This window comes from Procambarus clarkii, chromosome 1 (genome assembly GCF_040958095.1).
Source record: "Procambarus clarkii isolate CNS0578487 chromosome 1, FALCON_Pclarkii_2.0, whole genome shotgun sequence".
In the NCBI taxonomy this organism is placed as follows: Eukaryota; Metazoa; Arthropoda; class Malacostraca; order Decapoda; family Cambaridae; genus Procambarus; species Procambarus clarkii.
This window is the reverse complement of record NC_091150.1, coordinates 38906946-38921130: the sequence shown is the minus strand read 5'-3', so window position 1 is coordinate 38921130 and position 14185 is coordinate 38906946. Positions and strand designations below refer to the sequence as shown.

Sequence of the window (14185 nt, the reverse complement as noted above, 5' to 3'; positions counted from 1 at the left end):
TGGCACTTACAGCTTCGGCGGGTAGGCGGTTCCACGAGTTTATAACCCTATGGGTAAATAAGCATCTGTTCTCAGTCCTACATTGTGGCTTGTTGAGCTTGTAACCGTTGCTCCTTGTTTGTGTTACATCTGACCTTTCGAAGAAATTGTCCGGATCAACATCCTCCAACTTGTTCAGTATTTTACACGTTTCGTTTCAGAGGTCAGTATAAAGCCTCAGTATATGACTGTATCTGGTATTAATGCCTCAGTATATGAGTAGCTGGTTAATGCCTCAGTATATGACTAGCTGGTTAATGCCTCAGTGTATTACTGTAGCTGGAATTATTTAACTGATTCAAATCGATGGTTTGTTTATTGGCGACGCTCTTATGTTTTTGTGTGAGGCTGAGTGTGTTTACTGTTTAGTTTAACACGGTAACCACTCAACTGGCAGACATTGTCCTTGACCTGTGGTACTGTGCTGAGCTCCTTCACTCACACCAGGTACTGAGCTCCTTCACTCACACCAGGCACTGAGCTCCTTCACTCACACCAGGTACTGAGCTCATTCACTCACACCAGGTACTGAGCTTCCTCACTCACACCAGGTACTGAGCTCATTCACTCACACCAGGTACTGAGCTCCTTCACTCACACCAGGTACTGAGCTCATTCACTCACACCAGGTACTGAGCTTCCTCACTCACACCAGGTACTGAGCTCATTCACTCACACCAGGTACTGAGCTCCTTCACTCACACCAGGTACTGAGCTTCCTCACTCACACCAGGTACTGAGCTCCCTCACTCACACCAGGTACTGAGCTTCCTCACTCACACCAGGTACTGAGCGCCTTCACTCACACCAGGTACTGAGCTCCTTCACTCACTCCAGGTACTGAGCTTCCTCACTCACACCAGGTACTGAGCTCATTCACTCACACCAGGTACTGAGCTCCTTCACTCACACCAGGTACTGAGCTTCCTCACTCACACCAGGTACTGAGCTCATTCACTCACACCAGGTACTGAGCTCATTCACTCACACCAGGTACTGAGCTCCTTCACTCACACCAGGTACTGAGCTTCCTCACTCACACCAGGTACTGAGCTCCTTCACTCACACCAGGTACTGAGCTCCCTCACTCACACCAGGTACTGAGCTCCCTCACTCACACCAGATACTGAGCTCCCTCACTCACACCAGGTACTGAGCTCCTTCACTCACACCAGGTACTGAGCTCCCTCACTCACACCAGGTACCGAGCTTCCTCACTCACACCAGGTACTGAGCTCCCTCACTCACACCAGGTACCGAGCTTCCTCACTCACACCAGGTACTGAGCTCCCTCACTCACACCAGGTACCGAGCTCCCTCACTCACACCAGGTACTGAGCTCCTTCACTCACACCAGGTACTGAGCTCACTCACTCACACCAGATACTGAGCTTCCTCACTCACACCAGGTACTGAGCGCCTTCACTCACCTGCAGCGCTCACTACCAACTCTGTTACTGTGCCAATTAGGCTGTTGCAGTCACAGACAGGTGCGGCAATGGGCGAGTCGTGTCCCCTTGTTAACCCGGGCTCGTGTGGTGGCCGCGCCTCTGACCTCCTGCTGGAGGAGTTACCTCAACATTTTATGGCGGCGTTTGGTAATGAAGCTGTGTTCGTTTATGGCAGCGTTTGGTAATGAAGCTGTGTTCGTTTATGGCGGCGTTTGGTAATGAAGCTGTGTTCGTTTATGGCGGCGTTTGGTAATGAAGCTGTGTTCGTTTATGGCAGCGTCTGGTGATGAAGCTGTGTTCGTTTATGGCAGCGTCTGGTGATGAAGCTGTGTTCGCCTATGGCAGCGTCCGGTAATGAAGCTGTGTTCGTTTATGGCAGCGTCTGGTAATGAAGCTGTGTTCGCCTATGGCAGCGTCAGGAGTCACGAGTCGAAACACTTTCACCGCCATCAGTAGCTACTTGCAATTGTTCTTCGGGATCTGATGTAGCACGCAGTACTTTCTTTTGTAATGTGCATTGTGTTATATTAAGTACCGATAGTGTGGGGGTTACGGCTACTTCGAGTTACACATATACAGTAGAGCGCCATACTCCAGCACACTGTTGTACACTCCTAAGGCTACAAATTGTGCAGCACTGAACTTAGGATTAAACATGGCTGTTGAGATTGTGCAAGGTGTTTTCACGACTTCTATTAATGCAACACTAAAAATACCTCAACCCCTGACACCAGGTTCAAGCCCCAGAAAGTGTTTACAAAGCGTGTTTGACTGTATCATTACAGTCGTATATTGCACGGGCGAGCTGACGGGGCCACGAAATCTCTGCACTCGCCAGAAAAATGTCACATTTGCGACTGTTTTTATTTCACTACATTTTGTTGTAAGTTTGTATATTTGTTCATGATTCACACTTTGTTTGTTCAGAGTTGTTGCTTGCTCGACAGTTGTGAGTTGTTAGGGGTGAATTACCGAGGCTGTGTGAGGGTGTTGTTAGATAGTAACTGACACACACATCTCCGTTCCTGTTTCTCCTTATCGTTTGGTAAATCTATTATTATTATTTGGTAATTATTATTATTATTTGGTAATTATTATTATTATTTGGTAATTATTATTATTATTTCGTAATTATTATTATTATTTGGTAATTATTATTATTATTTGGTAATTATTATTATTATTTCGTAATTATTATTATTATTTCGTAATTATTATTATTATTTGGTAATTATTATTATTATTATTATTATTTCACTCAGTACGAGGCTGTCTTCCAACCGTTGAAGTGATTGGACTGATCGGTAAGGGTGACGGCCTCTAACAGGAATAAAACTGATATATGGCTGCGTTCGTGCAGCAGTTGCAAATATATACACTATGTACTATATATCTCTAAATATTCCATTGTACACTCCTTTGCACATACCGAAAATTAAAGACTGTGCCTCGCGTCAACACCACGTCTATGGTCTCAGGGAACAATGAACACATATGGCCGTGCATGAGAAACATGAAAAGTCGCAAAATCTCGCTCAGAAATGTCGTCGCGTTTTTATGTCTCTATTATGTGGGTTTGGGCCAAGTTATTTTGAGTGTTTGACCTTCATAAATCAGAGCATGCTTCCCGGCAGATCTTCGACCAGTACAAGTATGGCTACAACGTGGAGTCCGAGGCTACCGGCAACTACCAGGCCCGCTACGAGGCCAGGGATGGCCAGACTGTCAGTGGCTCTTACAAGGTTAGTTCCACTCATATATCATTCACCTTTCCACCGAGGGGTGAGTTTAAGGACAGCGTCACTCATCCTGAAGTAGATTCACCACCATACCAGTATGTACAAACACCCTACTCAAAGAAGACAACCAGGGAGTAGCTCATGTGTATTTATCCGAGTGTAACCCGTCCTCCTAATAGAGCGTCATATTTTGACGCGTACTTTACCTAAGGCCAAACACTGTCGTACTATAAAATTGTACCGGCTCGTGAAATTGATATATCGTCTCGTTATCTGCTTTGGGTCCTCTGGTAGGTTAGGATAAAGGACTTCAGAACGAGTTTCATGACTTTGGGAAACCTTAGGAGGACGAGCTGCACAGAGACCCTTGCAACTGAACACATAACTAACTACCTTACATGGCAACATTATAAAAAAAAATATTTATAATTATCAACCCACGCGTTTACGTTATCTTGTTAGCGCAAAATGGGAGAATCTTTTTATTGGAGGCTCATAGAACTTTTATGGATGGAAGCCATATTGTAAATTGCGCAGCACTTTTTCACGCGTATTTCAAGGCTCGCATGAATAATGTGTTCTAACCTAATACAAGGACTACGAGTATGTTATATGCATTGACCCGTGGAAAAAAATATGATTGCCATCTCGGTTATGTATTTCTATCTGATAGCCTCCTGTACCAAGATGCGTAGTGTTCCATGGATCTATAGACTGGTTCACACTGATGGTTTTGTCCATACGTCAACAGGTCACTCTGCCTCTAAAATATACGAAGACAACAGATGTTTACAGACTATGTGTGTAAGACTAAGCAACTGCATAGTTAGCTCCACACATACATAATTAGCTCCACTATAACTTGCCACGAGCACACTGAAAAGTACAGGATTAGTTTTGTGTAATTCGAAGTCAGCGTTGGAAAACCCAACATGCAAAATAAATACTAGAAATTTTGTAATGTTCCTTCCAGCGTCACTCATCCGGGAGTTGACATTTATATCTATAACATGTACATCTATAAACGAGAAGTTTTGTTTGTCTAAAGTTCGAGGCTAGATGCTTGGGGATAGCCTCACACAACTTTTCAAGATGACAGAAGGGTAGTAAGAGACTGTCATAGGCAGGTCGGGATTGGCTCCATTTACCCCCCACTTCCATAGGATTGACTCTTATTGCGATTCTTACCAAGCCTGAGAAGGGAAAGGGGGGGAGAGAAACCCGGGCACCACCAGATACCCCATCCAGTAATTAGTACACAAAGCAAGAGTTTCAGAATCTCAATTGTATGGCTACCATCTTACATAGGTGTTGTCCAGCATGATGATACGGGCAAGGCATCTGAAGCTGCATGTGATAAACCTCAAATTGAGCTTGACCTAGGCATTCCAATATTTGCTGTCAAAGCCGCACTATTTCAGAACAATACGGTTGACAGATGAGCAGTCGCTGACACTCAAAGAGCAGAAAGCACTAGTATAAAGGGTTATGAAGTATTTAGAACTGAAGTATTTAGGCTGGTATATCGATACGTATGGCAGGTGGCTGCACGTATTGCATCCCCCCAATGGTGAGCATCCCAACTGTAAACTATGCGAACAAGGGCTGGGACACACTCTCCAAAACTACATTTGTGAGTGCCCAGTTATGAATAACTATAGACAAAATGGTATGAGATACTTTGACGATGTTATGCTAGAGCTAAAATGTTAGGGCTAGAGCTATCTTGAGGCTTTTTTTTGTAAATTAGGGTTGGTATCTCAGCTAGGGTTCTTGAATTACTTTTGAGATGATTATATCATTAACATCTGAGAAATTAGTGGGAATTAGGTACAGAGACTCAGGACAGCTGCCTCCAAGGTAGAATTTAACATTGGTTAGGGATGCTGGAACTTCATTAGCAAGAGATATGCCAATGGATAAGAAAAACGTTTGAATTCAATAGCAGTGCCAGTTGTTGATGGCATTCCATCACTGACTAGGAATACTTTTTGTTCAAGTTCTTTGAACGTAATGTCTTGGAAATAATGTTCCATGTTTTCTATATGTTACCCTTTGTTTTATTAGACTTATTTTCAAAGTAGCTTGTTTTGACTCTCCTAATTAATCTTTGATAGCACTGAGGAGTATCAAGTAGACACTTCTTTGAAAATGACCCCCTAACCTCTACTTCTCATATTCATGCTTTTTATTGATAGATTTATGTATGCCTTTAGTAAACCATGGGTTGTTTACGCTTTTGGTTGTGAGTTATTTCGTTAGAATTGGACAGCGGGTATTATATAGGTTCTGAGTTTTGTGAAGAAATGTGTGCATACTTAGAATGACATTAGCCGTATTATCAATCTTCCAGCTAATATTACCAGCAGCAGCAATAAACTTACTTATGGAAGCTTCATTGTGCAGCCTAAAGCTAATCTTCATTGTGTCTGAAGGTGGTTTAGTAATGCAGGTTAGGAGAAATGTGGGGTAGTGGCCAATGAAGAGGCCAATTGAGAATTAATTTTTGTCAAAGGCTGTCAAATAAATAAGGGCATCATTAGTACTCTTTTGGGGATCTGAAGCCGACCTGCTGGAGTTTAGTATGCTGAACTTTACAAAGTAGGAATACAGTTGTTTGTATATAATCTTTTCAAATATTTTTTGATAATATTGGTAGGTTTGATATTAGTCTGTAATTAGTATGTCAGTTTTATAACCATTTCTGTGCAGTGAAACTGCTTCTTATAGTATATCAGGAAAGGTTTAAGAGTCAAGATATTTGATGAACAGTGTTACCGGTTTTGGCAATACCATAGTTCTGGGTTTCTCCCACAGGTAGCGCTGCCAGACGGTCGCATCCAAGTGGTGACGTACGTTGCTGACGACATGGGCTTCAGAGCAGAGGTCAACTATGAGGGGGAAGAAAAGACGCACACTACGCCCATCACTCCAACCAAGAAGTCGAGTGTCGGTATAGTGGAGCCAGCGCCACGCCTCGCACAAGATCAGGAAATCCATCAGGGACCGGATTACTTTCCAGTGCACGACTCGCACCCAGCCCGCGACCCCGCCCACAGTAGTCCGCGACCGCACGCAAGTGGCCATTACCCTAGTACTCAGCCTGTCCTCGCTTCTCTCGCAGACCAAAAGTTGCACTTCCATAATTACGTGACCACCGCCTCCCCCAACCCCTTCAGACTGGTGGTGGAGAAAGGGCGGGCATCCACCCTAGCTCCACCTCCTTTCTCTACCACTCCCGCTGCCACCCACTCCACAAACACACACACTTACAATATTGTGAAGCAACTCACGACCACGCCCGCCCCACCAGTTGCCACAACGCCCAAAACACTCCTCGCCACACCCGTGACCAATTCCCACGTGATGGATAATGGGTTCATGAGGACAGTGGTGGCCAGAAACAGGCAACCATTCTCTCCCAGTAACTATCCCGGCGCCCCTGCCACCGCCACCAAGGCCACGAACAGTCACGCCATGACTCCTCACACAGTCTACCAGGACCATACACCAACGTCAGTGTACCAATACACAGCTGAAGACAGCCCCGCTTCCCACACCACGCTTTACAGTCCTGACGCAAAAGCTGTTGCTTATATCCAAGCCCTGGGCAGGTCACACCTCGTCCCTGTCCTCCTTCCTTATACACCACGACCACAAGAGCGCTCCAATTCACCCTTTCCACACACAAACGTCCCTACTCACCCACGTCAGCACCAAGACATTTCCACTTTTCCTCAGCACAACATACTGCCTCTGCCGACCAGGACCTACTACCTAAACCGACAGTCCCGCGCCCCCGGCACACATGACCTGCAGGGCTTCCACGACGGCGACAGTGTAGAAATACTGAGGGGGGACGACCGCCGCCCACGTCTCAATCTCAAGGTCCCGGCACCCCACGAGGCGGACATCTACCCTTCACGTCCACCATTCTACCACCACTGATGCTTTCCGGAACTTAGACTGGTAAAGACAGCGACGGTCTCGCTCTCGACAGCGACGGTCTCAGGTCGGCGTTAGATCATGGACACCATTCCATCGTCGTAAACCTGCTCCTTGTCCTCATATCCCTTCCAAATGCTGTATATTACTAGTTGCTTAGCACTTTCCTCTCAAAATTACCTTACCTCTGGAACATGTGTTTCTTTGTTATGATTTCACATCACCAGAGGTTCGTTGTGTTCAATGGTCATTACTCCGCACTTGTTGTGAGGCAAATGTACAGTGCAAGTGGGCTCTCCTGTGGGGCGTGCAACAGCTCCCTGTGTATTAAAACCTCATTACAAGTAACCTATCCACCACCGCCCACTGGATGGGGGAATTGCGGTGTACAGGATAAACATATCAGTTATGACACTAGTTCTCCACAAATGTAAGTTGCTTTGGATGGAGACTATTTGTGCTTGGTCTCGAACCCATTGATGATATAACAATAAACATTAAATTTTGTAATTAGCTTATCAAGACTGTAACTTGCTTAGCTAAATGAATTTTGGTGCTCAGTCTATAAGCTCATTATGTGCCTCTGTAACCCTTTCCACTGCCATGGCTGAATGATAATATTTACACATATTTGCAAGTCATTAATTCTGTTTATAGTATATATGTATATCGTGCTTACCAGTTTCTAGACATTAGATAAGTATCTTATATAAGAATGTGGGAACGTGCCAAGACTATATAGAACAAGACTGTCTGAGCAGATATAGTGTCCTGGTGATTTGGTGTGTGTACGGGGCGGCCCACAGTGTTAGACAGGTCACTATAGTGTCCTCGTGATGTGGTGTGGCGACCTGTCTAACACTGTGTCCTCTACAGTGTTAGACAGGTCACTATAGTGTCCTCGTGATGTGGTGTGGCGACCTGTCTAACACTGTGACCCGTCTACAGTGTTAGACAGGTCACTACAGTGTCCTCGTGATGTGGTGTGGCGACCTGTCTAACACTGTGTCCTCTACAGTGTTAGACAGGTCACTACAGGTAACATCCGTGGGAAGGAGGGACCAGAGCTACATACAGACGTCATCTGATGAAGTTTCTGGACATTTGTTTTTAAAACAATGACATGTGTTCTATCTTAATAGCGATCTTTGAACACGGATTGGAAGGTTAACGACCTCGTATCCTTGGATATATGGTAAGAATGGAATGGAATTATCAGGAGAAAGCGCCAACCCATTACGAGTATATAACACTTAGAAGGGATCAGGATAAGGATTTGGGATGGGACGGGGGAAAGGAATGGTGCCCAACCACTTAGACAGTCGGGGATTGAACTCCGGGATATATGGTAGGACTATATACATATCCTGAGATCTCCTGGAAAGCTTATGGGCTTTCCCGTGCCACCTCTCGTGTGACACAATCTTCAACAATCAATCAATCACACAATCCTGGAAAGGACCAGTTCACGTGAGAGAGGGGAGGCAATAAACAAATTTCTTGCCTACATATGACCGTAACACACATTCTTCTAAAAATAAAATATGGCATACCACGGAGTTTATCAATAACTGTTTTTTAAATCCGGCCATTACAGACTTGACTGATAATGTCAGGTCCCGGATGGTGCTTCTTATATAGCGACAACCAGCTCCTGGGGGAATATTACAGAATCTTCGTTGTTCTGCATTTATTTATGTTCCTAATAATTATGTGAGAAACTCAACGAGAATAACTTGAAAACTTTAAACGGAAGGTTCAGAACTGTGCCCTTAATTATGCACAGTAAAACATTATTGTGTGTGTTTTACTGGCTGGTTATATTATAACAATGGTGCTGTTCTACTGAGAGCCGCTTGTGTTCAAGCGACACTTCTTTTCCTATAATCATTGTTTTTCTTTCGATTTACTTTGCATATTTTGTGAAGGTGTGTTTGTCCACATCATACTCCAGTTCGCTGGTTTTATATATGCTGATAACACCAATTTATTGGTTATTTTTGTATTAAAATAAAAGATATTATAAAAAGAATTTTTTTCTTAACTTATGTAAGTTGTTTGGCTTTGTCGCAGTAATTATGGTCATTCTCGAACCTATTGTTGATATAATAATTATATATAGACTAGCTAATAAGATTTTTTTTTGCAGAGACTGAAAAATTCTGCAGTCTTCTGCGTGGGCCCTAAGCCTCTAGCTGGCCCACTAAGTGTTACTTGTTTTTATTTTACTTAGGCGGAGTATGAGTATTTATGACTCGTATGGTCGCTTCAGTAAGATTATGTCCCATGTGTTTAACAACTTCTGAACAAATCCACAAGGGCCGTAACTACGTCTGCTCTGTTGAATCTAAGTTGAAATCCTATTGTGTTTGTAACTGTGCACTGTGTTATATAATGTTCCAGTGGTTTGTCGGGCATTTCTCCAGTGCTGACATTTCCTCTCATCTTCAGGAACCTGTAAGCCTATTTCCCATGCACATGGGTATCCAAGCCTGATGCGATGTAAGTGTACTTCTATTGTTCTACTGCTCCCTTTCACCAAAATAAGTGGTATAAGATGGTTAACATGGGAGAAAATGAAGGATGTGTATCAGCAAATAGAACTGGCTTCGGGTGTTCATGGACATTTGTGAGGTTATTGATGCAAATGAGAAAGAGTGGCCCAAGTATACTGCCCTGTGGCACGCCTCTTCTCTCCAACTTTGAACACACACACAGATATACATTTTCTGTTATATTAAAGAGATATAAATTTTCACTTGTCAAGAATGGAAAAATTCAAACTTTTTAATGTTTACAATTAATTTCTATCAACTTTTCTTTAACTTTCTGATATCACTGAAGGCCACATACTTGTTAATGTCAAGTTGTGTGAGTGGAGTCAGGCAGCAACCCGCATAATACTGACCTGGTTGACCTGCCCGGCTCACTTCACAACCTTGAACATAGAAAGTTGTGTGGACGAACAATTTCCTTCACTACGTTTACGGTGCGTTCGTGAGGGTGGTGTGGGGGTGGTCGTGAGGGTGGTGTGAGGGTGGTCGTGAGGGTGGTGTGGGGGGTGGTCGTGAGGGCGGTGTGGGGGTGGTCGTGAGGGCGGTGTGGGGGTGGTCGTGAGGGCGGTGTGGGGGTGGTCGTGAGGGCGGTGTGGGGGTGGTCGTGAGGGCGGTGTGGGGGTGGTCGTGAGGGCGGTGTGGGGGTGGTCGTGAGGGCGGTGTGGGGGTGGTCGTGAGGGCGGTGTGGGGGTGGTCGTGAGGGCGGTGTGGGGGTGGTCGTGAGGGCGGTGTGGGGGTGGTCGTGAGGGCGGTGTGGGGGTGGTCGTGAGGGCGGTGTGGGGGGTGGTCGTGAGGGCGGTGTGGGGGTGGTCGTGAGGGTGGTGTGGGGGTGGTCGTTATTTACTTTACTGTGCTCTTTAACTCTATACAATAATCTATTAAGCACCATTCTCTCAAAGGTTTTGCACATGCAACTGGTGAGAGAGATGGGACGATAAGCTTCAGGTTGGCCAGTCTTACTGTACAGGTACAATAATATGGAACATCACATTCATCATGTTGCTTGCTCAACGTGAAATTTATGAGAGCATTTCTGTCTGTGGACCTCGCCTGCAATTTCTCCCTATTGCTAGCTGGTAACATTCCAAAGCTGGAAACCTGAGCCCATTTTGTAATTAACTGATTGGCTTTCTGTAGCGGGTTTGGATGTGAAACTTGTCTATTATTTTTACCAATAATTTTGTTTATACCTTTCCAGGCTTTGGCAGAGGAATATGCAGGTTAAGTCCACTAACAAAACCCTCCCATTCATTTTCTCAGCTTTCCCCACCAGCGTTCTGCTGGTGGGAAAAGGTGTACCCTGTGTGAGAAGATCTGTGAGATGGTTTGCAGGGTCTCAGAGGATTTTGGGGTGGGGGTTCAAGGGAAGGGTGTGTGTGTGTGTGTGTGTGTGTGAAAAATTAGTTAGTAGTTAGTAAGAGTTAATTGACAGTTGAAAGGCAGGCCGAAAGAGCAGTGCTCAATCCCCGCAAGCACAACTAGGTGAATACAAGAATGTAAGAACTCTTGTATATATAAAAAATAAATAATTATGTTTTAGGTTTTGTGCATTTATGAGTATTTTCCTTCTGTAGTGAGATTTTCAATAGCTGAGGGTACCAAGTTTGCTTCAAATTTACCTAACCTCCCTCCCTACCTGGGAAATATTTAAGTCCTATTCGCACAATAAACTATCGCCCGCAGGATTAGTATAGGGTTTAAACTATCGTTTACAGAATGAGTATGGGGTGCACAATATACTACTGTTTACAGGATGAGTATTGAGTACACAATAAACTACCCCTCACAGGATGAGTATGTATTGCACAAAAAACTAGCTGCCGCTGGCGACAAAAGTCAGTGTTCTTCAACCTAAGCAAAATTATACTTACAAATACAAATACAAATATTTATTCAGGTAAAGTACATACATACAAGGTGAAATACAAAAGTTGATGGATTTATAGACAGAGCTAGTACATACAATGCCTAAAGCCACTATTACGCAAAGCGTTTCGGGCAGGAAAAACACTAAGACTAAAACTTAATACTAACTTAGATTAAAGTATAAATTGTGTTGAGAAAAAATCAGAAAAAATGGGGGGGGGAAATGGCAGAAAAAAAACAAAAATACAATTTGGTCAACAAACAGCAGACAAACTTGAGACAGCATGAACAACCCAGCGGGTTTTCTTCCTTTCGGGGAGTGTTGTACATGCTGCTATGGCGGTATGTCCACTTACAAGATGAGTGGCGCTGCCCAATAAACTCGCTTCTCGGGGCAAAATTTAAAATTGAACTATACTTGAGTGTATCCGGGAGGGCCACCAGAGAAAACGTGTGAGGTGGCAGGAAGCCAAGCGAGCCGGCGAGGCCGTCTGCCGTCACAACACAGTGTTAAGTGGCTCCTTAGTGTTGGTGACTCTCGCCTCTCACTGTGACGGGCAGTACTTGGTCACCCTCGCTGACCTCTCGTTAACACGCACAACTTCTCCACTCACCGCAACGACAACAAACCTTCAACTACTGCAGAAGAATATTTAACTGACGGTTGCGAGAAGTCAATAAAATGAATTTAACTTATACTAGTCGAGATTCTGGAAGATAATAACGTTGAGGAGAGAGAGAGGAGGCCTGAGTGTGTTAGTAACAGTGGGTGACAATATGCTAGTGAGTTAGTTACTATGGTGCTAGTCGAGGCCACACGTTTTCTAAGAGATAGGTCAATGGCATCATCAGTTTGTTAATATGGATTTAATGCAAGTGATGGAAATGCAATATTTGATGTGTCTGGTGATGAAGGCATTGTGATATACCTGGGAAGGTCGACTGCAGTGGTTTGAATTACTGACACTGACTGCCGGCTCACAACCATGGGTCCCTGGGTTCGACTCCCCCAGTAGGAGAGAGACAGATGAACATGTTTTTCTCTGATGTGATTTTTTTTTTACTTAGCAGTAAATTGGTGCCCCAGGAGTTGGGCATGTGTTGTGGGCTGGACCTCAAAATGTTTAAATACAGACATCCTATCCCCAACAGTGAAAAACTATTTCATATAATTATATAATTTAGTTTTAATGTGAATGATGTTTAAATAGTTGAATAACAACTTTATACTGTTTATGTTGATAATAAATTTAAATAGTTATATGGTGAAGCAGTTCCTATGGCATAGTGGTAAGACACTTGTCCGGCGCTTCGCGAGTGCTTTTGCCAGGGTTCGTATCCTGGCCATGGAGGATTGACCGGGCACCAAACCTTAACTGGAGCCTCTGTTCACTCGGCAGTGAATGGATACCTGGTTGTTAAACAATTTGGCGGTCGTATTCTGGGGAAAAGGAGGACTAAGGACCTGCCTGAAATGCTATGCGTGCTAGTGACTTTACAAGAATGTAAGAACTCTTGTTTTGTATATATAAATAAATAAAATAAATATTTTACTCATGCAGGAACCAATTTATAGGGTTAACATTAAATGGATCCAAGAAAGACTGTACATACAGTATTCTGTGGGATCTAACAGAGGATACAGTATTAGTCTAAATATATTCAGCTTCATTGTTATGTGCTAATAATGAGATGAAAAATATCAATATGTGACGACCATCGTAATTAAAGATAAATATATATCATCCAAGGCACGAAGACTGTCCATGTAGGACGAAAATAATAATAGAGATAATGAAACAGTGGGAGATGGAAGGAGCGCGAACATTAAGTGCGTCTCATAATAGACTTGTGGTGTATCACGTGTGGATGTTTAGAAAGTATTGACCAGTTGGGAAGTATGGACTGGACTGCTGCCAGGCTCCTGGTGTTGGTGTGGGCCACCACCACACTTGCTCAGCACGGTAAGATATCCTCTTATCATTTAGATATGTCAGATAAACATGTATACCACTCACACAGATAAGGTGGGAGAAGGGGCAAGAAGGAAATGGAGCACAGAAGTAAAAAGACTTAAAATTAAGATTGTCTTTAATATATATCTCACAGTAACCAGACCTCACAGTAATAACATGCATCTGTGATTTTATTAAATTTATTGTATACAGTACTTTACGTTGCTTGCAAAGTTTACTGTATAGTATATGCAGTTTTGGCTGACAGTGTTGTATGTCATAGATGCTAGATATAAACATTTAGGTGATAACAATACCATAAGCTATAATACTATGATGTGTTGATGCAATTGAAAATTAAGTCAAGTAGGCTAGTTAAATAAATTATAATCAGTAATGTGAATATGAGTTACATGAAAGCAAATAACTATAGTTAATACTGTACTGTATTATGAAATGGTAAGAAGCTAATACAAGTGCTGTAGTCCAATAAGAAATTGGTTATGCTAGCTTAATGACATAAGTACACTGAACTGTTGTATAGTCATATTGCATAAAAATTCAAAGTAATATTAATTATATTAAGTAAATATTTTAAAGATATAAAATATTAAGATAAATGCTAAAATTAAATT

General features: G+C 43.2%; 2 protein-coding genes across 6 annotated transcripts in view; both read left to right on the top strand.

The window, feature by feature from the left end:
- LOC123771508 (mucin-2) overlaps positions 1–8791 on the top strand; it is a 50768-nt gene extending 41977 nt beyond the window's left edge. The window contains exons 4-5 of the mRNA XM_069336953.1: positions 3125–3232; positions 6047–8791. Coding sequence (XP_069193054.1) covers positions 3125–3232; positions 6047–7177 — 1239 coding nt within the window. The 3' untranslated portion in view covers positions 7178–8791. The remainder of the gene's footprint in view (positions 1–3124; positions 3233–6046) is intronic.
- A 3303-nt stretch (positions 8792–12094) lies between these two features.
- Positions 12095–14185, top strand: part of LOC123771037 (uncharacterized) — a 48676-nt gene continuing 46585 nt past the window's right edge. Inside the window, exons 1-2 of one of the 5 annotated variants that reach the window (XM_045763905.2) lie at positions 12095–12258; positions 13347–13559. In XM_045763905.2, the coding sequence (XP_045619861.2) occupies positions 13496–13559 (64 nt within the window). In that variant the 5' untranslated portion in view covers positions 12095–12258; positions 13347–13495. Of the gene's footprint in view, positions 12379–13157; positions 13560–14185 lie in introns of all 5 variants that reach the window. The other 4 variants (XM_045763831.2, XM_045763674.2, XM_045763608.2 and 1 more) reach the window with 4 other exon arrangements.